At 33.5% G+C, this 25,612-nt stretch overlaps 1 protein-coding gene across 2 annotated transcripts in view; it reads right to left on the reverse strand.

Annotated features, from left to right (window-relative positions):
- Positions 1 to 387: 387 nt before the first annotated feature.
- Positions 388 to 25,612, reverse strand: part of LOC143255213 (cyclic nucleotide-gated channel alpha-3-like) — a 75,573-nt gene continuing 50,348 nt past the window's right edge. For both annotated transcript variants that reach the window (XM_076510514.1, XM_076510523.1), the window contains exons 13-24: positions 24,489 to 24,607; positions 22,066 to 22,158; positions 20,146 to 20,242; positions 16,563 to 16,671; positions 12,884 to 12,921; positions 11,160 to 11,269; positions 10,475 to 10,544; positions 9,896 to 9,951; positions 8,729 to 8,844; positions 6,349 to 6,407; positions 2,102 to 2,137; positions 388 to 1,017 (exon numbers count right to left, since the gene is read on the reverse strand). In XM_076510514.1, the coding sequence (XP_076366629.1) occupies positions 406 to 1,017; positions 2,102 to 2,137; positions 6,349 to 6,407; positions 8,729 to 8,844; positions 9,896 to 9,951; positions 10,475 to 10,544; positions 11,160 to 11,269; positions 12,884 to 12,921; positions 16,563 to 16,671; positions 20,146 to 20,242; positions 22,066 to 22,158; positions 24,489 to 24,607 (1,515 nt within the window). In that variant the 3' untranslated portion in view covers positions 388 to 405. The remainder of the gene's footprint in view (positions 1,018 to 2,101; positions 2,138 to 6,348; positions 6,408 to 8,728; positions 8,845 to 9,895; positions 9,952 to 10,474; positions 10,545 to 11,159; positions 11,270 to 12,883; positions 12,922 to 16,562; positions 16,672 to 20,145; positions 20,243 to 22,065; positions 22,159 to 24,488; positions 24,608 to 25,612) is intronic.

Consider the following 25,612-nt stretch of genomic DNA (forward strand, 5'->3'; position numbering starts at 1 on the left):
TTTATTTTCATCATTTAGTATTACCAGCATTAAATGGAACATCTCTTTCGGCCAGTGTCTGTAAAATATATGGCCTAATCTCAAAAGTATTTTTATAAGTATTTGCAATATCGATACAACGTTAGTTTATCTGACAGATTAAACATTCTACAAACAAGTTTATTAAACTCAAGTAAAAGCAGTTCACAAAAGTAGTAAGATATTTGTTAAAAACAGCCGAGTTATCAAAGTTATATAGTATATTATAGTAAATGTATTATTAAATTTGAATTATTACGTTACTAAAGGTTTTTCTCTTTGTTTTTTTATGAAATTAAATAAGAGATTACAATAAAGAGAGATATAATCAAGAAGTACCCTCAACTTCAAGAAGAAATATGATGTGTTATCACATTAGTTTTTCTATTAAGAAAATCTCCAAATTTCCGAGTCGCTTAGTGCGCCGACATCATCAGTGGTACTGCTGTCAGTGGTTTGTCCACAGTCGTCACTGAGAAAATCATTTACTAAGGGTGAAGAGTCAGACATTGTCAAATTATTCGCAGCATTTAACTTGCGGGAATCTTTAACAATAGGGCTATTTAGGAGCTTGTAATCTGACTGGCTGTTATCTGTGGGTATAGAATCTCCTGGTTCTAAAGGAGTTACCTCATCTATTGTTATTCCTGGTACTTCATGTTGTTGAGGCTGGTCACAATCTTCTGTCTTAGCTTCCTCAGTATTTATGATTGATGGTTGATTGTTAGTCGCAGTTAATATCGTAGATTCATAATCACAGCTCGACCTACTTCTATGGGCTTCTACCTCTACTCTGTCAATTGATTCAGACAATCTACTTAGACTGAAACTCTGATATTTTGGTACACTCTTCTTTTTAAGCGGACTCATCCTTAACAACGAACGTGAGGAATGATGACTTTTAGCTAAAGTTAAACTGTACTCTAACTCCAAGATTCGACGTCTGGCGTTTTTTAATTCTTCATCTCTTTGAATAATTTGGGAGTGAAGGTTTTCACACTATATAAATAAAAAAAGAGATTCGTATAAGACTAAAAACAAACAAACAGCAATTTCTACTGACACTGTAAAACTATGGGGGATTAAATGTTTTTTATGAGAACGATTTGTGTACATTAAGACAGTGACACGTTGATGCAGGTGCTACCTGATATGCTTAGTACCTGTATAGCCGCAATTTTTTCACGAATTAATTGTGATTGGAGGTGCATGCCTCAACTGTCTTTCTGAGGAAGAGTAACAGTAGAACAAGGTTATTAAACAATATAGAGACACGGGTCACAACATTTCGTAAAAGAGATATTTCTCATTAAAGTAGAAAAATATCTCTGAATTTTTAAGAGAGTAACCGTCATCCAGATAGTGAAATATATGATCCATAAATAGCCACTGCAATGAAGAAAGATATATATCTAGCCACAAATAATAAACTAATATTTAAAGCTGATCAAGGCCCAAAAATCCAAACACAACTCGAAATAAACAGCTATTCTCTTAAGATAGATGACAAAAAACAAACAAACAAATTAGAAAAAACAACAACGTAATTCATCCAAACATCTGTCAAGTTTCAGCTCTAGAATCAGTGGATGTTTATGTTTTTCGTCTGTTTAAACAGTTTTGTAAACTGATGCCCACGAACAACAGAAGACCTTTACAAATGTTGTCAAAGTGTAGGTCTAAAACTGACGTCGCAAAGTGTAGGTCTAAAACTGACGTCGCAAAGCGTAGGTCTAAAACTGACGTCGTACAGTCTAAAACTGACGTCGCAAAGTGTCGTCTAAAAGTGACGTCGTAGAAACTTGTTACAGTAGAAATTGTAGTGTTATAAAAAATGTGTAATTGTGACAACTAGACTGGACATGATCGAAGATGGAATGGATAATTTGAAGGGCAAAAAAAGTTTGAATCATTTCTTCCTATAAAGAGAATATACATCAGCATGTTATATCAACACATTTTACATGAAAATGTAATATCTTATTGAACATAATTGTTATTATGAAACTGATAACATGAGCTAAAGATTAAGTTGTACTTAATATTTTTATACAAAAATATGAAACATTGAGTACCGACTTACTTTTTCAGTTAGTTCAGTTATTCTTTGCTGGGGCATCTAAACACAAAATAATAATAATAATTATTGAAATATACATACGAAATCTTTACTACTTACCTTACACGTACAGTTCTAGTGTGAAAAGTGATACTTTGTTACGTCTGCAGTGTGACAATAAAACTGCTTATAAAAAGTGAATACATTCATTCTATATCTTCTACCCACTTTTTAGTTCATGATTTTTTACTAAACCTTTAACAGTTATTAGTTTCAAGCGTCTACCAGTGTCATTGTGATCAGTTATATATTTTTATTTTCATTTTAAGATTTTAACTATTCTCATATGTTTCACATGGCAAAAATGTTTGTTTTTTTCATTTAAAATTTGTAACAAACAATAAGCTGAAAAACAAACTTGTTTACAGAGGTAATAATTAATCTAAACCGGTATAAATGTTTATCAAAATAACTCAACTTTAAGCACAATCTCTAGATTTAAAATCTAGATGATAAAAAGGTATAACCCTAAACTTATTGCCAGTATTTTGTGATATTGGTGAAATTATACATAATTAATTAAATTGAACTCTCACTGAATTTACGTTTTGGGTTTTGAGATGAACTGGCATTTTACTTGCAAAATCATGTATAAGTTTATACCATTTATCCGCCCTTCCTCTAGTACAGCGGTATGTCTATGGATTTACAACGTTAAAATTAGGGGTTCAATTCCCCTCGGTGGGCTTAGTAAATAGCTACAGGTTGCTTTGCTACAAGAAAAACAAACAATACCATTTAACTAGAGATTTCTCACTTTCTTTATTCTTTTGGTTTTGAAAAACAATTTGTTTAAAACAACTGCGCAATATTTCTAGATATTTGTTTGTGAATTCTCGGAAAAATATTTTTAAAATAAGTTAAAAAAACTGGTGGTAGGCAATAATAAGTTAAATAATCAACTTATTAAGGCCTGCAAAGCTGTCTTAGATAAAATAAAAATGTCAAACGTGATGTATACATTTCAAATGTATGCGAGTTTTACAATGCCAAAAATACGGCTTCATTTTTGTTACTTTCAAAGACAGTCGAGTTTTAATGTCACGGTTTTTTTATACAAGAGATATTTGTATGAGCAAGTGATTGACTGACGATGAATTTAAATCAATATGTGCGAAACTTCAGTGATTGACTATACTTCGATCGCAAGTTAATACTGTTATTTGTTGTTTTGAGATGTTTCCAAGGAACAGTAATGAATTACGGCTCTGTGATCAATAAAATCGTTTACTGATGAGCAAAGTATTATACAAATAGTTAAGAAAAATTTGTTGAAATTCATTATTTAGTGACCCAAGATAGGCCAACTGGGCTGTTATCGCTTGAATCACAAAAATATAAGGGCCCGGCATGGCCTAGCGCGTTAAGGCGTGCGCTTCGTAATCTGAGGTTCGCGGGTTCGCGCCCGAGTCGCGCCAAACATGCTCGCCCTCCCAGCCGTGGGGGCGTTATAATGTGACGGTCAATCCCAGTTTTCGTTGGTAAAAGAGTAGCCCAAGAGTTGGCGGTGAGTGGTGATGACTAGCTGCCTTCCCTCTAGTCTTACACTGCTAAATTAGGGACGGCTAGCACAGATAACCCTCGAGTAGCTTTGTGCGAAATTCCAAAACAAAAAAACAAACAAAAATATAAACGAACATACCATCAATAATGCGTTACTACTGGTATTTCCTATAAACCTTTTACAGAAAATTAGTTATTTTATCCTGTTCTTTTTGTCCATTCTTCATAATGAGTGTTGTAACATAGATTTACCGGATAGCATGAAATAAATGCAACTCACAGGAAGTCAACGGTACATAGACAAGCAGATAATACTAATCACAGGTTAACATTTTAACGTATTATACTACTCAAAACAATTAAGGGATAATTAGAGTTTATATTAGTATAGCTATAATAAGATAATACCACTGTTATGAAACAATTTCAATTACCTCATTTGGTAATTTTTATGAAATCAGTCATTTGATGATCAGCCGACATGTGATCTGAAATGCAAATGATTTATAATTCGGTCTACACTCGTACATACACGCTCATAAGATGTAATTTTATGTTTTAACAGTTGTGAAATTTCACATCCATAAAGAATGTGGTTCACAAACAGCAAGATCAGCCTGGCACCGAAAGCATGTTTTAAAAAGTCACAGTGTTAATAAGGTTCTTTTTGATGATTTCGTTAATGTCCGAAGTCCAAAGAGCATCCAGTGCAGAGTGAGAAAGCCTGGTGAGAATGAAAAGTCATTCCATTTGATCATTCAATATCTTTTTCAAGTAATATATCAATCTGATCAGCTGGTGTGAGGGAGTGCTGTCATCTACATTCTGAAGTCAGGAATAATTACACCATCATATTAAAACATAAAGGGTGTTAGAATGCGCTTCGTATCATGTGTATCATCAAATATGTCATCAGTGATGCGACCTGTAGCATGTTCTATCCATAATTCTGCTAGTGCTGTATATGTTATGTTACAGTATGAAATAAGATAACCTGATTCCACATTCTCCCCAAAAGAAGTTTGTTTTGTTTGTTTGTTTGTTTGTTTTTGAATTTCGCACAAAGCTACTCGAGAGCTATCTGCACTAGCCGTCCCTAATTTAGCAGTGTAAGACTAGAGGGAAGGCAGCTAGTCATCACCACCCAATGCCAACTCTTGGGCTACTCTTTTACAAACGAATAGTGGGATTGACCGTAACATTATAACATCCCCACGGCTGAAAGGGCAAGCATGTTTGGCGTGATGGGGATGCAAACCCGCGACCCTCAGATTACGAATCGCACGCCTTAACACGCTTGACCATGCCAGGCCCTCCCAAAAGAAGAGCGAAGGCTATAGAGTGAAGCATAATTCATTCGCCTATACAAATGACTGTTATTTCATATATTGTTGGTCCAATAAACATATTCTTGGCTCAGTCACATGCGAGGAGTTTAGTGTCTTGCTATGAACGTCTGAAATACAGACATGGGGCCGTTATAATTTGACAGTTAATCCCACTATTCGTTGGTAAATGAGTAGCTCAAGAGTTGGCGGTGGGTGGTGATGACTAGTTGCCTTCTCTTTAGTCTTACACTGCTAAATTAGGGACGGCTAGCGCAGATAGCCCTCATGTAGCTTTGCGCCAAATTCAAACCAAACCAAGCCAAACTAACTTTTATACTACTCTAATCGAAGTAATAAAAAGCTTAATCGACTTTTAGTATTATACATTTATAAATCAGCTAACAGCGAAAAATTTATTTTCAAATTGTACTGTTATAAGTTTTATATACAATTTTTCGTTTGATCTCTGAACTTTTAATAAAGTAAAATTGTTACGATTTTAATTTGAAGGGAAATTTCTATTATTTTCTTGGCCAGATGATTAGGACACTCGACTCTTAATCTAAGGGTAGCGGGTTTCGAATCTCTGTCCTATCAAATATTTTCGTTCTTTCACCGTTATAGTATTATGGTTAATCCCGTTATTCGTTGGTAAAAAAGTAGCCCAAGAGTTGGCAGTGGTGGTGATGACTAGATGCCTTCCCTCTAGTCTCACACTGTTAAATTAGGGACGGCTAGAGCAGATAGCTCTCATGTAGCTTTGCGCAAAATTTCAAAACCAATCTATTATGTAATTTTTTTCTGTTTTTAATTTCGCGCAAATCTACACGAGGGATATATATTCGTTTATTAGAAGTAATTTTTAAAGTAGACATGATATTTTAAATTACTCTCATAAAATAATATAAAAATTGTGACGTTAATTCAGAAATTTAAGTTTTACTTTTTAATCCACAGATCCTGTTGATGTGATTTGTTTTAATTTTCGTTTATTTGTTCATTTTTATAATTTTGTTATAAGAAGCTCCTACTGACATGGTGTCGTTTCAGAATGAGAACATTGTGTACTTGAGCATTGATATCTGATGTTCTTTATTTGTGACGCTTGCCAGTTGAGGTTAAATGTGATGTACATCACTGTGTGAGTCTTATTTCCTCAGACATCTCTTTTAACAAGGTAATACTATCTTCTCACAGTGTTATTTGTACCTCAGTTTTAATTGTCTATCTTATATGCGATTGTTTGTTTTTTGTCTGTGCTATTATGATAACCCTAAAGTATTTCAAAATAAAGCTTACGACTAATTATAACCTCTACTGTTCTTGGTAGATGGTATCATGCTTTATTAGTTATAGAAAACTGAGTATTAAGGAACTTACGACATTCTGAAAATTCCGTAATTCTTCGATCATTTCTCGAATTTCCATGATATCACGAGCTGAAAAAGGAAAAGAAACGCAAACATAATAAGGTTTTCCTAAATAATTGATAAAAATATGTAAACTAGAGGTAACTAAAATGAGCATGTAATCCTTTCTTAATGAACATATCTGTCTATTACTTTGTAGACAATTTATTCTCTGTTACAAAATATTGCATTAGCGAGATTTATAAACATGAACCGTAACCTGATACTATACTACCCGTGTGAGGAGAAAAAGAAAGTTCAACTTAAGCTTGACTCAAACCTTCATTCTTATTTCACAGTCCAATTGTGAAGAAAAACGTTATTAGAAAGATATGTTTAACAACAGGCATAGAAACATACTGTTGTGTCTTGTGACAAGCTGCTGGAGTAAATTGTAGATTTAAGGAACTTTAGGACATACACATTTCATTTGTCGAGGATTTTCCTCATAAAGCAGAAGAAATCACCTTTTTATAAAAATGATTTCAAATTGCTATCGGTAATTATAGGATCTGACAGTGTCACATTGCTTATGAACAACTTGTCATTGGCCTACACCTGTCAGGAATTAAAGAATCGTTTCCTAGGTTTTTACCTTGTGATTAATAAAGCAAAATATTAGAATAATAATTATTTTTAAGGGTAATTAACTAAGTTTATGTTTACTGGTACTTGTAATCGATATTTCTTTCAAAATAGCAATAGAAATACGTTTTATATAAATTACAAAATAATTATATAATCATCAGTATATGGTAATTACGATTTTCCCACCACAAAACTTAATTTCTTACTAATGGTCTGTTAACCATCTTGTCTACCACACATTAAGTCCTCCTGTGAAGCAACGATAAGTTTACGGATTTATAACGATAAAATTAGAGGTTCGTTTCCCCTTGGTGGACACAGCAGATATCTTCATCTTGCTTTGCTATAAAAATCTACACAGTAAAATCAGTAACTTTTTTTTTTCTCCTTCTGGTAGAGTATTTCTGACTAGATGGATATAATCGACCTTCAGTGTTTTAAGCAATATGTAGTTGTTGTTTTTGTAATTTTTTAAGCGAGAAGCCAACCTTCACGAGATTTACTAAAAACATTGACAAAAATATGGTTGTCATAAATATTAGTAAAGCCAAACGTGTTGTAAACATCGATCAAACTTTTTAAATTTAGTTAAATCATTTCTTGGATTCGATGTTAAACTCCGGCTTAATTGGCATAAGCAGATGAGAATGATGATATATTCCAACCGGCTGGAATGCCAGTCCATCGCAGATTAACTCCCAGTTAACAACTGCTACCAGTCCATCGCAGATTAACTCCCAGTTAACAACTGCTACCAGCCCATCGCAGATTAATTCTTCCAGTTTACAGGTACAAATGGTACCTGTCCATTGCAGATTAATTCACAATTAACAGCTAACACCATTTTATCGCAGATTAACCCCCGATTAACAGCTGCTACCAATCCATCGCAGATTAATGCCCTGTTAACAACTGGTACCTATTATACAGATGTGTAAATTGGAACAAGGGGTAAAGTTACTAGCCCAAGTACACAACTACATGACACGATCTAGCTTTGAGTTCGTAACCATACAACTACGAGTAAAAATTGCGAAGCCACTGAGCCACGTTTCCCCCTATTGACAAACCTATGGTTGTCGAAATCTTTAACGAACAAATTAAGTATTCGTCATGATCACATAACTTTTCAATGTAAGTACGTCTCACTGAACCAGTTATAAAGTATTCTTTTATTTTCTTCATTCTGTTCAGATCAACCTATGAAATTCTAACAGCTTGGTGCTGCGAACACAAAGATGGACATTTTTGTTTTTTACGTGAGACGTACAAAGAAAATACTTACAATATCAGTTTCCAGTAATTTAAGTATAACCTAAAACGACTATATAATTAGCCCATTATGCTAACAATACATGAAATAGTAGGTTTAATTACATCATATTTATGTTTGATTAGTGTTCTTCAGTGATTATTAAGCACTTATGAAAATTTGCATAATTTTCACATTTGCAAAAGACAAAAGACAATTCAACAAAGCTTCTTTTAATCATTATATTTAATTTATTACTGTGCAACAAAGGGTGTATTTTTATTTTATAAACGAATCAATTTTTTATCACTGAAATATATTAACTTGTAGAAGTATTGAGTATTCTAAGTATAATTAAACACGTTTGAACATTTCTGTTCGTAGAATACATAGAGAAATTCTTAAAATATATTTGTACCACTAAAATTAAGTATTGAATAGCAAAATAACCTAATAAGAACGCATTTATATATTTTTTTAATTTTATAAGTTAAAATCCAACAATAAATACTATTTTTTTCTTCTCTTTCTCGTTCTCTAAAATAACGAAAGATGTCGCCGTCTTCTCCGGTCTCTGTTATTGTGTCTACGCTAAAAGTTTTCTTGGCTTGGAGATTAGTTTTGATTCTGTTACAAACGGAACAAATAGAGATATATTCTCTAAAAGACAAATAATATATTTTTATACAGTTTCGAATACAACTATTTGAAAAATTAAATTATATCGAGATTTTTTGAAAATAATTGATAAATATTTAAATAATATGGGGGAACATTACTTTCTACATTCAACACTACATTAATTTATAAATAGCAAATAATTTTCTATGATATTTCATTGAGAGCTATCTGAAGATTTGGTCTTGAAGTTGGAATAAATTGACACTTACCTCATTGTAGCATAACAGTTTACTATTCTCTAAATATTTATTGTAGACTGACTGCTTTTGGTAATGCAAGTTTAAATCTACCTCTTATCTTAACATTGCTTGTTATTGGCTTACTTAAAAACCATGTAATTTATGAGTAAACAGTCTATTTGCTATCACATTTGTACCGTCCCTTAATGTGTCAGGACTTCTAACACTGAAATTCACGGTTCAATATCGGTACACTTTGTTTGTTTGTTTTTGAATTTCGCGCAAAGCTACTCGAGGGATATCTGCTCTAGCTGTCCCTAATTTAGCAGTGTAAGTCTAGAGGGAAGGAAGCTAGTCATCACCACCCACCACCAACTCTTGGGCTACTCTTTTACGAACGAATAGTGGGATTGACCGTCACATTATAAAGCCCCCACTGATGAAAGGGCGAGCATGTTTGGTGCAACCGGGATTCGAACCCACGACCCTCAGATTACGAGTCGCACCCTTCAACACGCTTGGCCATGCCGGGCCGATCGGTGCAGCAAAGATAGCCTAGTGAACAGCTTTGAACTTAAAAACAAACATGACATTATTGTTTGGCAACATCCTATGTGATTGTAAATCACTATTTAGATAGCACTGATTTTTGTTAACTAATTCCGTAACGTAAGATCAAAACAGAACAATTTATTCTTAACAGGAACAACTTCTTTTTTAATAAAAATATATAGGATTCTGTGTGTTACTGTCAGAATGATAAATATTCCAGCTGCTAACTCGCTTTTGATTCCAGAAAACTATTACTTCTCATGTACCTTTCTCGAGCATGTGCTTCCAACACAGACTTCGCTTCGGGGTACTCCACAAGTGCCTAGAAAGCAAATTTTTAGATCAGTCTTAAACATTAGAAAAACAAACAATAAATTACTTTTAAGCGAGAATACTTTACACTAAGTGGACCAGGGCTATAAATTCAAAGATCAGGATTATTTGTTTATATTATAGTAAACGGATCAATCTTACGTAAGAAAAACATATACTAATGATTATCGTTAGGCAAACCTATATGGAAATTATGGTCGAATAGTCGTCTTAGTTTTACGTCAAATATATTTAATGGAAAAAGACAAAAACAACCTATTATAATTCTGTAAAATAAAACATAAAGAGATGAAGAAAATTCAGAAATATTAAAACATCTGTTTCTTATTTTTTTCTTGATAAAAATTAATGTATTCAATGTTTACATCTGCTTCTGTTTCGTTCTGATCATATAAAAAATTTGTTGACTAAGGAACTTATGACTCTAATTACTTATCTCTCACACGGTCATTTACTGATAAAAATTTTCATCTGTGAGCTGTGTACGACAAATCATTAATATTAGCACTTACCGCCATTAGATCTTTGCGAGATAAGCACAGTAAGTCCGAATATCCGACGGAACGAACGTCAGCAGTGCGTCTTCGCGGAAAAACAAACAAACAACATAAGTTAAATAAAAACAAATAAACATACACATCTTTACGTTTTGTGATTTAAATATACCAAGTTAGGTAAAGGAACTGCTTCATATTTTGTGTTTCAAATGTTTTTGATAGTGGATCCTTAAGCACAAAATCTCCTTCATTTAGATATGTCTAGCGGCACTTTTAACAGTAATCCCAACAGGGTAAGTTTTTGTTGCATTATTTGATTTAACGATTTTAAATGATATTTCTTACTAAATGGTATTCTCTTGGTGATATTTTGACAACAAAACGCTAAGCAGAAACTCCTGTAAAATACGTAGAATCCTCAAAGTATATAAAATACATATATACATCAGTATGTATTCAAGAGCTTTTAGAGTATGTATTCTCAAGACGGCAGGCATGGGTATTAAAACTTTAATTAAAATAAAGTACAGAACAACGTTTCGACCTTCTTACATAATTTTCAGGTTAACAAAGACAGTATATAAAATACTTATAGCACCACGTGTTCTAGAGTTCTTAGAGTATATATCATAAAAATCTATAGTACCACCTGTTATAAAGCTCTCAAATAAACGCTTTATATGTTGGCAGTTTAGTGTACCTGTTCTGCGCTCCGTCTAACCTCAACAGACTAATCTCACCGAAATAGTTCCCTTCACACAGCACTGCCACCACGACTTCTTCGTCAGTGACTGGATTGGTAACAACGACCTGCGAAAAAGAAAAACATAAGCATGTAATTTCATTCATTACCTATCCGTATTCTCACCAAAAGTACCTGATTAATGTGATATTTTGTTAGCTACAAACACGCTTGAACTAAACCTCATACTATGTATAATTTTAGACTTTAATCACAATTCTTTCCTAAACAATGTTAACTTATTTTCTCTACCACAAGTACTGGGACATGTAGTCAAAGAGGAAGTTGAAAAACTGTGGTCGCCCCTAATAACACAGCGATATGTGTACGGACTTACGACGTTAGAAACCTGGTTTCGATACCAGTGATTAGAAGAGCACAGATAACCCGTTGTGTAGCTTTGTGCTTAATTTCAAACAAATAAACATGGAAATAACTGTGACCACTACCGTTATATGGTATATTACCCGTCTTTGTTCTGCTATTGGGTTAATTTTCGACATATGTCTGAAACACTATTTTTTTCTTTTGTTAAAAACATATAAGCACTTGTAAATGAGTGAAGGCATTAGTCTGACTTTTCAAAATAATACTCTTTTCAGATGTTTCAGATCTGAGTTGTTTATGGATTTCTGGAACGACATTTTTATTTTGAAAGTAGGTATGGATTACTTTGTGGTAGGCTGCAGCGAATCATTGATCTTTTAACGAAAAACTCTTCCTTAGCCTCTTGAATCTGTTCATTATCTTGGTACTATAACATCCTCATCTAACCTTTTATAGTTTGTGCAGCATACCCATCTGTCAGTCCCCATAAAAGTATTCTTGTCATTAATATGAAGGAGTTATAGCACGAAATTCGTAACCAGTAGTCAAAATTCGACTTGTGCATTATTAGGGGTGATATATGGTTTCTGTGTCCCTGTCCTTGAGATATGTATATTGAATAAAGACGTACTGACCATGCAACATTATTAATAAAGTAATTTTACAAATTATATACATATATTAGGTTGGAGAAATAAAATAAAAAAGTAGTACAGTAAAAATGCTCAATTACTCTTTAAAACCTTTATTAATACTGATTACTAAATCACTTCTGTGCTGGTCCGGCATGGCCAGGTGGTTAAGGTGCTTGCCTTGTTATCTGAGAGTCACAGGTTCGAATCTCCGTCCCACTAAACATGCTCACCCTTTTAGCCGGGGGGTATTATATTGTAACGTTCAATCCCACTATTCTTTGGTAAAAGAGTAACCCAAAAGTTGTCAGTAAGTGGTGATGATTAGCTACCTTCCCTCTAATCTGTAACTGCTGAATTAGGAATGGATAGCGCTTCTAGCTCTCCTGTAGCTTTACGCAAAATTGAAAACAATCCACTTTTTTTACCGAAAGTACATGATCTGTATCGAAAAATGGTTTACTGTTTACCTGTATAGCCAACAAGATATAGAAGAAAAACATTGTGTTAATCGTTTGTACAGTCTTTTCTTATCTTAATATTAATCATTGAGCTTTTAAAAACACATTAAAAATTTTTGTTAATAAAACTATCTTAGCGATATCAGATATTAGAAAGACAAAATCCTAATTATAATCTTAGTTTAAACAATAGCATCTTCCCTCACCATTTTGAGTACCGAGTGGAGTTAACAAAATGAAAAAAAGAATAATTCCACCTTACCTCTACCTTACCGTGGTTGATAATGTACATTTCTCTCCCTGGGAAAGCAGCATGAATAAATACATGCATATTACAATAACTATAATATGACAACCCATGGAAACAATAAAAAATCGATAAAGGTGTAAAGGCAAATAGAAAGAAATGTTTTGTCCAAATAGATAATGCTGAAAAAAATGATATGAAACTGATTTATTTTTCCCTTTGAAACCTCTAGCTAAGGTTACCCAAACTACGAAACTGCCAACAAAAATATTGGAATATTTATACTTTAGTTCATCAAACTAAAATGTTGTTGTTGTTTTGAATTAAGCACAAAGCTACGCAATGGGCTATCTGTGCTCTGCCCACCACGGGTATCGAAACCCGGTTTTTAGCGTTATAAGTCCGTAGACATACCGCTGAGCCACTGGGTGCAAACTAAAATGTCATAGTCTATTAGGAATTGTAAGTGAACTTCGTATTTAATATTGTAAAGGCTATATATTATTTATACATTAATATATATAAGAATATTAAATATATATTTCATAATTTGAACTCTTTATTACAAAATTACATTTTGTATATTATTTCTAAAAAAAATTATCTATGCATAAAACATCTTAATAATCTATCAGTATGTTTAAATCCATTACATAATAGACCTATGCAAAATTTGCAGTCAAATCATACAACTACGTTTTCCATAAACAGTTTAACATACACATGAGAGTGACAATTAAATTCAAAGCAAAATCTTTTGAGATATAACTATAGTATGTATATATATATCTTAGTGGCACAGGCATTAAATATATCGTATACAAACAAAGGCAAGGATATACATCCTATAACACCTAACCCGTAAGCTTAATATTTAAAATTAAGTTAGAAGCTGATTTCGGTGATCTATCTGATAATACTCCAGATCTCAGCTGTTATCTAAATCCATATAAGAATTGGCGATTGTGTCTGACAAAACAAAAAAAGACGAAAACTTAGCGAGGACTGAGAACGAGGAAGATTGATACACAATTGACTCTCTGAAATCCACATTCCTTTTACTCCAACCAACGTGCTGTTACATTTTTATTTACTTGGACTTATGAAACCAAACAGAACCTGTTTTTCCCAATGATATATATATATATATATATATATATTGGCCTTAAACTTAATTTCCCTATAAATACAGTATTGTTCTTCTTTAGTTACTCCAGTAATATCTATTCTTAATAAACTGTTTCACTGTTCTTTGTTTCTTCAGATTCCTAAAAACAGTGAAATTCTGATGGAAGAGGACGTGAAATTTGTGAATAGAGAAGATACATCTATGCTACTGTGCGATTCATACTTCTACAGATATAACAATACTTATTAGAGATTCCCTTCCTGAAACTATACACTGAAACTTGTGAGTAGAGACTGGATGTGAACGGTATATCTACACCACTGTGTGATTGTTACTCCCACAGATACAACGAAGCATCTTAGAGATTCCCCTTTTGAACTTATGTATTTTTCTGTTCAATAAGTGTGATGTATTTATTTGTATCCTGAAGTTTTAACTTAACTTTAAAATTACCAACTTATTTATATACAATTCACTGCCAGTTGGATCCACATACTGTATCATTCGAGCGTTTTGACCTGTGGCAACATTCAATATAAAGAACTAACCAAATTAATTGGTCAGATCGCTAGTTTATCTGTGTAAAAATACACATAAAACCTTAGCAATAATTAGTAGTACCACATACAGTACTGAGATTATTCATATTTAAATCTTTGTGTTTGACTCATGTATTATTACGAATCCTGTGGTCAACACAGTTATGGACTCACAAGCAAGTTAGGTTAAAAAATGACATATGAACATCATAAAAAAGTCTAGGGTCAACTCAAGCGTAAAAAAAAGCTTTAGGGATAATGGTATGTTAAGACACCTAGAGCTCAGATCTAAACTTGTCATCATTATTTTAATATTTATTAACTGTATTTGATTTACTACATGAATTAAATATTTTATATAATTTATCTTATTGTCATTAGTGAGTTTCAGTTGCTTAAGAGTAATAATCTATATGGAATAAATTAATAAATCAAGAACAAAACGAACAATCAATAATTTTTCCACAGTAGTAGCTGTTTTTTTTCGGATTAAACTTTTAACAAGACTTATTTATTGTAGATATGATTCGTTATACTTTACATTTGTTTTTATTGTCAACGTTACTTACCAAATTCTTTACCCAGCAACCACAAACTATAATGGGGTTACGTAAAACATATTGTATGTGATTAATGAATAAAGAACTTGTGCCTTCACGGCCAGGCATGACCTGATGGTTAGGGTGCTCAACATGTAGCCTGTTAAGTGATGGTTTGAATCCTATTGTTAAACATGCTCGCTCTTTCAGCAGCGGAGAGGGTGTTATAATATGAGGGTTAATCTCACTACTCGATTAGAATAGTCCAATAATTCATGTTGGGTGTTGTTTACCTTCTTTCTTATCCTAAATTAGAGAAGGGAATTACATTGAGTAGTTTAACGCAAAATTCAACAAACAAACAAACTTTTTCACCATTTGCACGCCATTTAATATAGAAAATAATGTTATAATATTTGGTAAAATGGTACCAATTTATCAAGTTAATATAACATCTGCAGCTGACATAGATTCTGTGTATATCTTAATATAACATCTGCAGCTGACATAGATTCTGTGTATATCTTAATATAACATCTGCAGCTAACATAGATTCTGTGTATATCAATTTCTCGACATCATAGAAAAATGTTTTTAATGATAACTACGAATAAAAGATCTTGAAGTTGTAGATTTTACTTCTTGTTTTACATATTTTGCTATTATTGTTGTTAAGAGTCTTACTGATCCAGTCTATAGTAATAAATCCCCTGGTAGTTCAGCGGTAAGTCTGAAAACTTACGATACTAAAAATCAGCTTTCGATTGCTGCGATGGACAGAAAACAAAAAACAAAGTATAATAGAAATTACTATCCATACCATCGACTCTGAGTACTATACTATTAGATAGCTTGTTTGACAAATCAGCTGGTGTAGCACTATGATCCTATAAAGGCAGTTGGTTGTAACTGAGCATACAGCTACACAAGAGGAATCGAAACCCGGTTTCTAGCGGTGTGAGTCTGCAGATATACCGCTATGCCACTGGAAGGCGATCCCATAAAGAGATGGATAGGTGCAAAGCTGGCAAACATGCATATACGAAGAGGTAATCACAGTTTATAAGTACAAATTACATATGTTAATGTATTGAAGTGACGAGTGGTATATTTAGCATCCGTATACTTTTTATAACAACAATGTAGCGGGGTAATGGGCCATGTGTTTAGCACTTATATATATATAAAACTATTTATGAGAACGATTTGAGTATATTAGTTTAGTGCGTATAGGTGGTATATTTAGCACTTTATATATATATATATATACAGACAAACACACACACCTTTTTTATCTATCCATAAGAATCCACTATTCGGATATTTGAAAAACAAAACAACAGTTTTACTGTTAAATCGATATTTAAACTATCATGATCCATTGAAAGCGTCAATTTCTAAAGTAAAAATGAAAAAAAATGGATGTAATTCTGGTAGTGTAAATTAGTTCTGAAAGAAACACTCTGGATAGTCGCGAAGCAAGTTACCTGTTTCTCCAGCACGACAGATGTAGTCCCTTGGTGAATAAATCTGTGACCGTAACTTCAAAACTAGTTCGCAAAGAAATCCGTGTTCACACTGTTCGAAAATCTTGACCTACATGAGAGAAATAAGATCTGTGTTATTGTCTAATCATGCAAATACAGTACTCAGTTGTCTGTATCCTTGTCAGTACTCGCGTAATACAGTGCTTAGTTGATGCGTTATTGTCTATACACGCGTAGATACAGTATTGAATTGTCCGTGGTATTATAAAAGTGTGTAAAATTCGTTACTATACCATAATATAAATTATTATTTATTAAAATCCTTAATGATACAGGATCATAGTACCACAGTTAATTATGCACTCAATGTCAAATAATATCAGTCATTCACAGGTAATTAATCATATTGTACATAGTACACATTTCATCTGCACCTTAATTATTCGATATTCTGACATATCATTTAACACTATACATCATTACGCTTCTACGGCTGCATTTCACCATAATTAACATCAAACTATTTTGCTTCTGACTACACAACCACCCTTTCAACGTCGTCGCAAAACTAAAAGAAGAGATAATAGAAGTATACGACAAAATTAATCACCTTATTGCTTATGATAATAACAATGGTGGATTCCACTACTACTTCCCCAGTGGCTCAGCGGTAAGTATGAAGACTAGTAATGATGAAAACTGGGTTTCGAAACTCGTAGTGAGTACAACATAGATATTCCATTGTGTAGCTTTGTGCTTAACTACACACAACAAGACCTTTATTACTTATCATAGTATACAATTGTTACCAGGTTAATGTAATCACTGTGTGGGCTGAGAGTTGACCAGTGGTCAGTTTGTCCAATTTTTTTATAAAAATGCATTCTGTGCTTTGAAGTCGTGAATTCGTTATAATAGTGACTGTCAAATCTCACTATTATGTAATCCAAGAGTAGCCCAATAGTTGACAGTGGGTGATGTGACTAGCTGCCTGCCTTCCAGCCTACACTAGTTCAACATTAGCACAGGTAATCACTGTGATTTGATATGACTATAAAAAAATACAAAGTAATGACAATAATAAGTGCAGTAGAAAATATAAATTTCATATTATTGTTGAGTAATCTGACATTTATATAATAATAAATATTTTAATAACTGTTGTTTATTCAAGATATAACCAAAAAACAATAATTATCTTTAATAACTGCTGTTTATTTAAGATATAAACAAAGCAGCTAACTCTAAGAATTGCTGTTTATTCAAGATATAAACAAAAACAGCAGTTAACTTTAAGAATTGCTGTTTATTTTATGTATCAATAAAATAATATTGGTTTGAAGTTTGTTATTTTATTTGAACTCATACAACATCAGTTAATAATATAAACGGCCTTACACGGTTATCTTTAGCGCTACCTTCTCCAGTTAGCGACACAGTTCAATATGTAGTTGGTCTCACAACAATACTTCAGTCTTGTCTTGTGTCTTTAGCTAATTTAAACATTCAAGTCTATAGGCGATCTCGGTATGACCTTCTTTAATAATATTTTTCTTTGCTGTTGGATTTATACAGTTAATGCTGTTGATATTTTTACGCAATCACATTTGTGCCAGGTTAAGGCGCTCGATTCGTAATCCGAGGGTTGCGAGTTCGAATCCCCATCACACTAAACATGCTCGCTCTTTCATTTGTGAGAGCGTTATAAAATTACAGTCAATCCCAGTATTCGTTGATAAGAGTAGCCCAAGAGTTGGCGGTGCATGGTGATGACTAGCTGCCTTTTGTTTTCAAAAACAAACAAACACATTTGTGTTTTCACAATTCATTTTTGCTTGAGTCTTAATCAATCTGAGATTAAACATAAAAAATTAAATTCATCTTTTGACAATAGACTAAAATAGATTAAGTGAAATCAAATTTACTTTTATGTCGATTGTGTTTTTTTAATCATTTGTCTAGGAAAGATTTACATCAGTGGTGCACAAAGTCTGGCCCGCGACGAGTCGCCGAGTGGCCCACGATGTCCAACGGGAAAGTCAAACATAGAGAGTTCGCGCCTGCGCGAAGATTAAGCGCCATAGAAGAATATGCATTAGATTAGATACTGGATGGTTCCATATTTGTGTCGAGCAATAAAGAAAATTTAATAAGCAAATCTCGTTAATGCATAGGCATTTAATCATTGGCGCAATGAAGTAATATTTCCGTAATTACGAAATCTCAATCGTTCCAGTTGTTCTTCGAGACTTACTTACGAGCCCTATTTTGATATTACTTCGTAGCAAAAATGGCAGCTAATAGTAAAAGAAAAGTTGACGACGAAAACCGGCAGTTTCATGATGATTGGACTGCACAATACTGTTTTATTCACCAACAGAACATGTACAGCAAAGAACTTGGTTTTCAGGCACTGGTGGCATTAGTGACAAAAACTATTAATTTCATCAAATGACGAGGGCTCAATCACTATCAGTTTCAAAGTCTTCTTGAAGAAATTCATTCAGACTATGGTGACATTGTGTATCACTGTGAAGTATGCTACCTGAGTCGAGGGAAGATGCTCAGAAGATTCTGGGAGTTGATTGATGAGGTGATAGAATTCCTCAGAAGCAAGAACAAAGACACAGAAGTGATTTCCATGACTGATCTAACATGGCAAGCTGATTTGACCTTTCTGGTCGACATGACACAACACTTGAATGATCTGAATTTGAAGTTGCAAGGCAAAAATCAGCTTGTCTGTCAGCTTGCAAATCACGTCTCAGCTTTAAGGACAAACTTACAGTTGTTCTGGCAGCAAACACCATCAGGCAACTTCGTGCACTTTCCCACTTTTCAGTCACAGCTACAGAAGAATCAGGACATTGATACACAAGTTTATGTTGGGAAGCTAGATACCTTGATTCAATCCTTCAACTCACGGTTTCATGACTTTGACCAATGCAGATTGTTGATGAAACTTTTTGCTGATCCGTTCAGTTTGACAGTGGATGACTTGTCAGCAGAATATCAGTTCAGACTTACTGATCTCCAGACATCTGATGAACTGCGTGCTATTTACCGAGAAAGCCGTTTGCTTGACTTCTTCAAAACGTTGCCTGATACATTTGCTAATCTGAAAGAGAACGCACTTGTACACACCAGCATGTTTGGTAGCACGTACAACTGCGAACAGGCTTTCTCGCATATAAAACTAAACAAAAACAACACTCGCAATCAGCTGATTGATAATCATCTGGAAGCAGTCTTGCGTTTTTCAATGCCAAACATCAAGCCGGACATTTCTAAGCTCGTAGATGACATGCAGCACTATCCACCGCACTGACTTTGTGACAGTTGACGTATCATAACATTTCTTAGAATAATGTGCAAACTCTTTAATGTAATCGTTATTTATGTGTTCTTAAATGTGATGTCCATCTTGTGTGAAACAACTGTGAGACGATTTTAATCTTCACTTTTTTGTGGCCCCCAACGGTTACGAGAAATCTGTTTGTGGCCCCTGACTCAAAAAGGTTGTGCACCAGTGATTTACATCATTAGAACATACTAATGGATTTGAATTATTTAGTCCTTGTACCTTTTTCAATGTATCCAAGTGCACGTGCACTGCAATTTCTGCTCTCAAGCTTTCTGGTAACATGTGTAACAGTCTGGATTCGTCCGTAGCCTGTGTTCTGTAAAAACACCAATTACTTTATGATAATAGGAACAATACATATTTTGTATTATATTAGTTTTTGTAAATATACATAACCAGGAACATTTACAGATTTCGAACATTACAAAGCGTTTAACTTCAGATAATTAACTTCGGATGTTAGTATTTCTACAAAGACGTTTGATATCTTCTTCGGTGAAAAGTGAGCCTATAAATCCCATGAGGCCAGCCAAGAATAGCGCTAGCTAGCTTTCCCATCACTCTTCACCTATACCTGTGTATCAAAATAAAATTAATTCGCTCTCCTTGAACTGTCGATAAAAGATTCAGTTCCAGATCAGATAGAAGATTCAGTACTGTTCGTAAGTTTGTAAAACTCTTTTACATAAACCATTATGATTAATAACCATTTGTAATAACTGTTATTATAAATTGCGCTGTTGTTTATGTAGTAAAATATATTTGTGTTAAGAAAGAAAATTGTATATATTAATTTTATGGGGCCTGGCATGGCCAAGCGCGTAAGGCGTGCGACTCGTAATCCGCGGGTTCGCGCCCGAGTCGCGCTAAACATGCTCGCCCTCCCAGCCGTGGGGGCGTATAATGTGACGGTCAATCCCACTATTCGTTGGTAAAAGAGTAGCCCAAGAGTTGGCGGTGGGTGATGATGATTAGCTGCCTTCCCTCTAGTCTTACACTGCTAAATTAGGGACGGCTAGCACAAGTAGCCCTCGAGTAGCTTTGTGCGAAATTCCAAAACAAACAAACAAACAAATTAATTTTATTGGTAAATCTAATAAATTAAATACATATCGACATTCAATTAACTTTTAAAATAAATTTTCCAGTTATTTGAAATCGTAATACGTAACGTAAGTAACGTAAAAAATCAGAGATCCGTTCGAGATAATTATAATGCGTAACAAACCGCAGAGGTAAGTCTACTTTGCAAATTAGTTTCATAAGAATACAAATAAGTCTAGTTTGGAAATTATTTTTATAAGAATACTATTAAGTCTACTTTGCAAATTAGTTTTATAAGAATATAACTAAGACTAGTTTATATATTGTTGGTTTCTAGATGACAACTAGGAGCTGACGTACAACATCTAACCCAATTTATATCGTGTTGGTTTCTAGATGACAACTAGGAGCTGACGTACAACATCTAACCCAGTTTATATCGTGTTGGTTTCTAGATGACAACTAGGTTAGATCTTGTACGTCAACTCCTGGTTGTCATCTAGAAACTAACAACATCTAACGTAGTTTATATATTGTTAGTTTCTAGATGACAACCAGGAGTTGACGTACAACATCTAACCTAGTTTATATATTGTTGGTTTCTAGATGGCAACCAGAAGTTGTCATCAACATCTAACCTAGTTTATATCTTGTTGGTTATTTGCTCTCCATCCTGGTGGCTCAGCTGTGAGCTTCAGAGTCTCTAATGCTAAAGAATGAGCGTCTATAACCGTGGTGAGCACAGCGCATAAAATGGATTGTGCAGCGTTGAGCTTAGACACAAAAAGCACTTGTTGATTTAAAAAACCTGCCATTAGCTTATAGCTAACGTACCACACAAGGAAGATAACTAGCATTTAACTAATATGTGATTTGTAGGTTTGAGAAGACAACTAGCATTTAACTGCGCAACAATCTTTTAGTTTTACGTTTAAGGTCTATTTGGTCACATGTTAAGTTACAAGTAAAAAAAACTGTTTGTTACATATTTAATTACAAGTGAATGAGCTGTTTGTTTGCATATTTAATTACACGTAAAGGAGTTGTTTGTTTACATTTGATTATGCATAAATAAACCTGTTTAACTACACATACCTGGACCAGGAGTATTCTGCCCATTTTTTCACTTTCATCTGGAGATATGCAGGTACTCTTCTATGTGTGAGGTACATTTTGATTTGGTCCATCCTGAAATTTACACAAATTAAGTATTTGAATAAGCAATACCATGTCTTTGGCGGCTTCTCTTTTCACCGTATAAAAATAAATGTAATACACAGTATTTTATTGTATCTATCTAAACACTCTACCCACCTCTGCTACTGATGTGATTATGTAAATGTGTTAGTTGATATTTTAAGCTAATCAAGAAGTTCTTTTTTACATTAAAATAAAGTTTCCACGTGTGAGTGTTTAGAGTGGTAAATAGTTTCTTATTATAATCGTTCAAGTTTCATCTTTCTATACTCGAATCGTCCGCCAGGTGCTTTGATCAATTCCACCTTCCTGGCCCCACATGACGAACGTAATTCGGCGTACTAGACTTTCCGCCTACTGTATGTATATATATATATGTGTATATGAAGTACGTTATAATTATCCAATATACATATTTTTTATCAAAATCTCATAATTAATCGGAAGTGTTACCAGTTACAACATTATACCACAGGCTTACAAGCAAGTATAAAAGAGTACAAGAGTTTAAGTGTATTCTTTACATCCAATACTGTAAGAATAGCCGTTGGCTGAGGAATCTTTATCAAGTAACTAACAACCGAATAAGGGAAAAAGAGAATTCAAACCTGGTGGAGCTTTGAATATATTATTTATATCTAATATGCATGACAAATCCATACATATATACACGTCTTTCATATTTTAAGATTGTATGTGGATGAATGAGTTGGCGTATATATAACAATCAAAAGTTCATAAAAACTATCAATTGTAAATTGGTAGTAAACTAGTCTTATCAAATAAAGATGATATATATAAATAAATTAAATATCGTGCTAGTAATGTAAAATAAATATCAATAAGCCAATAGTTTACTATTGTAATAATAACACTTAAAAGTTATTGAAGGTAAAAGAGTGGTGTGGGCAGGAATAAAAGTAAAGATGGACTTAATGACTTCCACACCTATTGAAATGATACCACAATGATACAGATTATAGATTGTATCCCGAGATCCGTTAGGCTTAACATAGCTGATGTAACTGTCTCAAACTTCAGTCTCATACATTATAACGCCTACTTCCATACTGCTAAACATTCCTTAAAAATAAGATTGAATGAATAGAATGGCACATTAGCCTTTAATTCCAACTTGTCAAATGAACGCAAAGGTTGCCCTGAAAATTGTTCTTTCCTAGTACCTTTAGAGAATACTTTAGGACTTAGTTCTCTTTGAAGTGAAATATCACTAGCTGTAAAGACGTAAGTCCTTATCTACCAATCTGGGCTATGTCTGTGTTCATTTATGACTTCAAACCGTTCGACCGATTGCCACTAAATCCGTAAGGTAACCTTGGCCCTCCCCTCTCGAGAAGTAACAAAGGATTAGATTTCGCATATGAATCCCATCTCCAAAGCCCCTTACGTTGAATGAGTATGTAACTTTGTTTGTTTTTTAAAACGGCCAAAAAGTCTAACCATTTACATTTGAGTTGAAATCGTACCATCAAGAAAAAGCTGAAAGTCCAATCGTTTACATTTGAGAAAAAATTACGAATTGTTAGATGCCTGAATTGTATAAAAATAAGCTCGAGTGATGTACTTTCAATAGGATTAATCATGGTTTACGGCTGTGATTTTTGGGATGGACCTTATGATGATAAAAATATTTGGTATTGTTAACCAAAGTAGCACCTTATGCAACACGTAGATTAAAAGACACGGTCAAGGACCCCAAGGTTCAGGCGTAGGCGTGTTCAATTTAGAACTACTACTAAATAGCACGACAGCCAGTTAATAGTATCCGCCGCCTACATGGCTATCTTAAAAGTAGAAAAAGTAGAAATTTTCTTTCTTTACATGGAAAGTTATCTAAAAACTGCATCATTTATTTGGTTCGTTAATTGAAGAACATCGGTAGGAAAATTACTTATATTTTAAGTTGCTTCTTGCTGTAATGTAGAACTTAGTTGACTGTTTCTTATTGTGATGTGGAATCATATTTCTGTTTCTCGATGTTATGTAAAACTGTTTCTTATTGCGATGCAGAATGTGTTGTTTCTTGGCGTGGTTTAAAACTTGCTAAGTTTTCATTTCTGGTGTGGAAATATTTTCAATATTTCTTGATGTAATATGAAAACGTATTAAGCAATTTTTGTTATGATGTGGATAGATAGTTATTTTAATTATGTCTTAATAAGTTATTATTTAGTATTTTATAGTCAATTATGATTTTGAACACACAGGAAATAATTTATATAATTCCATCCATTCGTTTTAGAGATGTCTCAATTTAAATGACAGTTTAAATCCATGTTATATAAGGGAGAGCAACTTACTTAGCTTGGAAATCTTGCCGTGTTGCATTCATGTTTGAGATCACGTCACCAACATTTCCCACTACAGTGGCAAATACAAAAACTCCGATGAGAAAGGTAATACCTGTAAAAACGTATTCCTACGAGAGAAAAACACCAAAACCTTTCTATTATTCTAAAAGCAAGTAGTACAAACACACACTATAAAGAAGTAAGTTTGGAAATGTTTTAAATTACTGTGAATGTTTCTCAGACAGCGTCTTCTTGTTCCCTTCTGGTACAGCGGTATGTCTATGGATTTACAACAGTAAAATCCCTCGGTGGATTCAGCAGATAGCCCAATGAGGCTTTGCTATAAAAAAACACACACACATACAAACACACCATTTTCTAAAATAATTTCAAATATGAGAAAAATTTTAATGATACCATATCGCCCGTCAAAAAATGATGGGGCAAGTATTCCCCACCCCATAATATACCATAAACTCACATTTCATAGCTAACTGAAATAAAGACATTTTACGAAATCAAGTTTGACCACCAAAGAGGTAGAAACGTGAAGTCGAGGCAGTCAAACTTTGGTAAATTCCTTTGTAAGCCAATCAAAATTAGAAACTTTTATGAAAATAATTCGTGGCGTATACATATAATTATTACTGGTAAACATTAACTATATTAACAGCTTCCAATATATATAAAAAAGCAAGCATGTTTTACAAACACTACTTTCCAACAATGGCTTTTATGTCATGTGCTTAGCAGCAAAAATTGTTAGTCTATGTACTAAAAGTATAAAATAAAATGTATAGACAATAAAACTGACAATAATTTATATTTTCTACTGATCAAAGAGATTTTTTAAACGTTGGTGATATAACAGAAAACAGCTTGATTTAGAAACGATTTAAGTTTAAAATTAAATCGATTTTTTTACTTTCGTGATAATTATTATGTACTTGGCTCTAGGTACTACATCTTTACTGTAGCTTTATTATACTAACACTCACTACACTTATCAGGTTTCAAGTACTCCCTCCTCAAGACTCCCTTGCCTCTCACAGTATACTGCTTATTATACTAACACTCACTATACTTCTAAGGTTTCACGGTACCCCATTTACTAAAATAGTAATTGTCAAACA

Source organism: Tachypleus tridentatus, chromosome 1 (assembly GCF_004210375.1).
Source record: "Tachypleus tridentatus isolate NWPU-2018 chromosome 1, ASM421037v1, whole genome shotgun sequence".
In the NCBI taxonomy this organism is placed as follows: domain Eukaryota; kingdom Metazoa; phylum Arthropoda; class Merostomata; order Xiphosura; family Limulidae; genus Tachypleus; species Tachypleus tridentatus.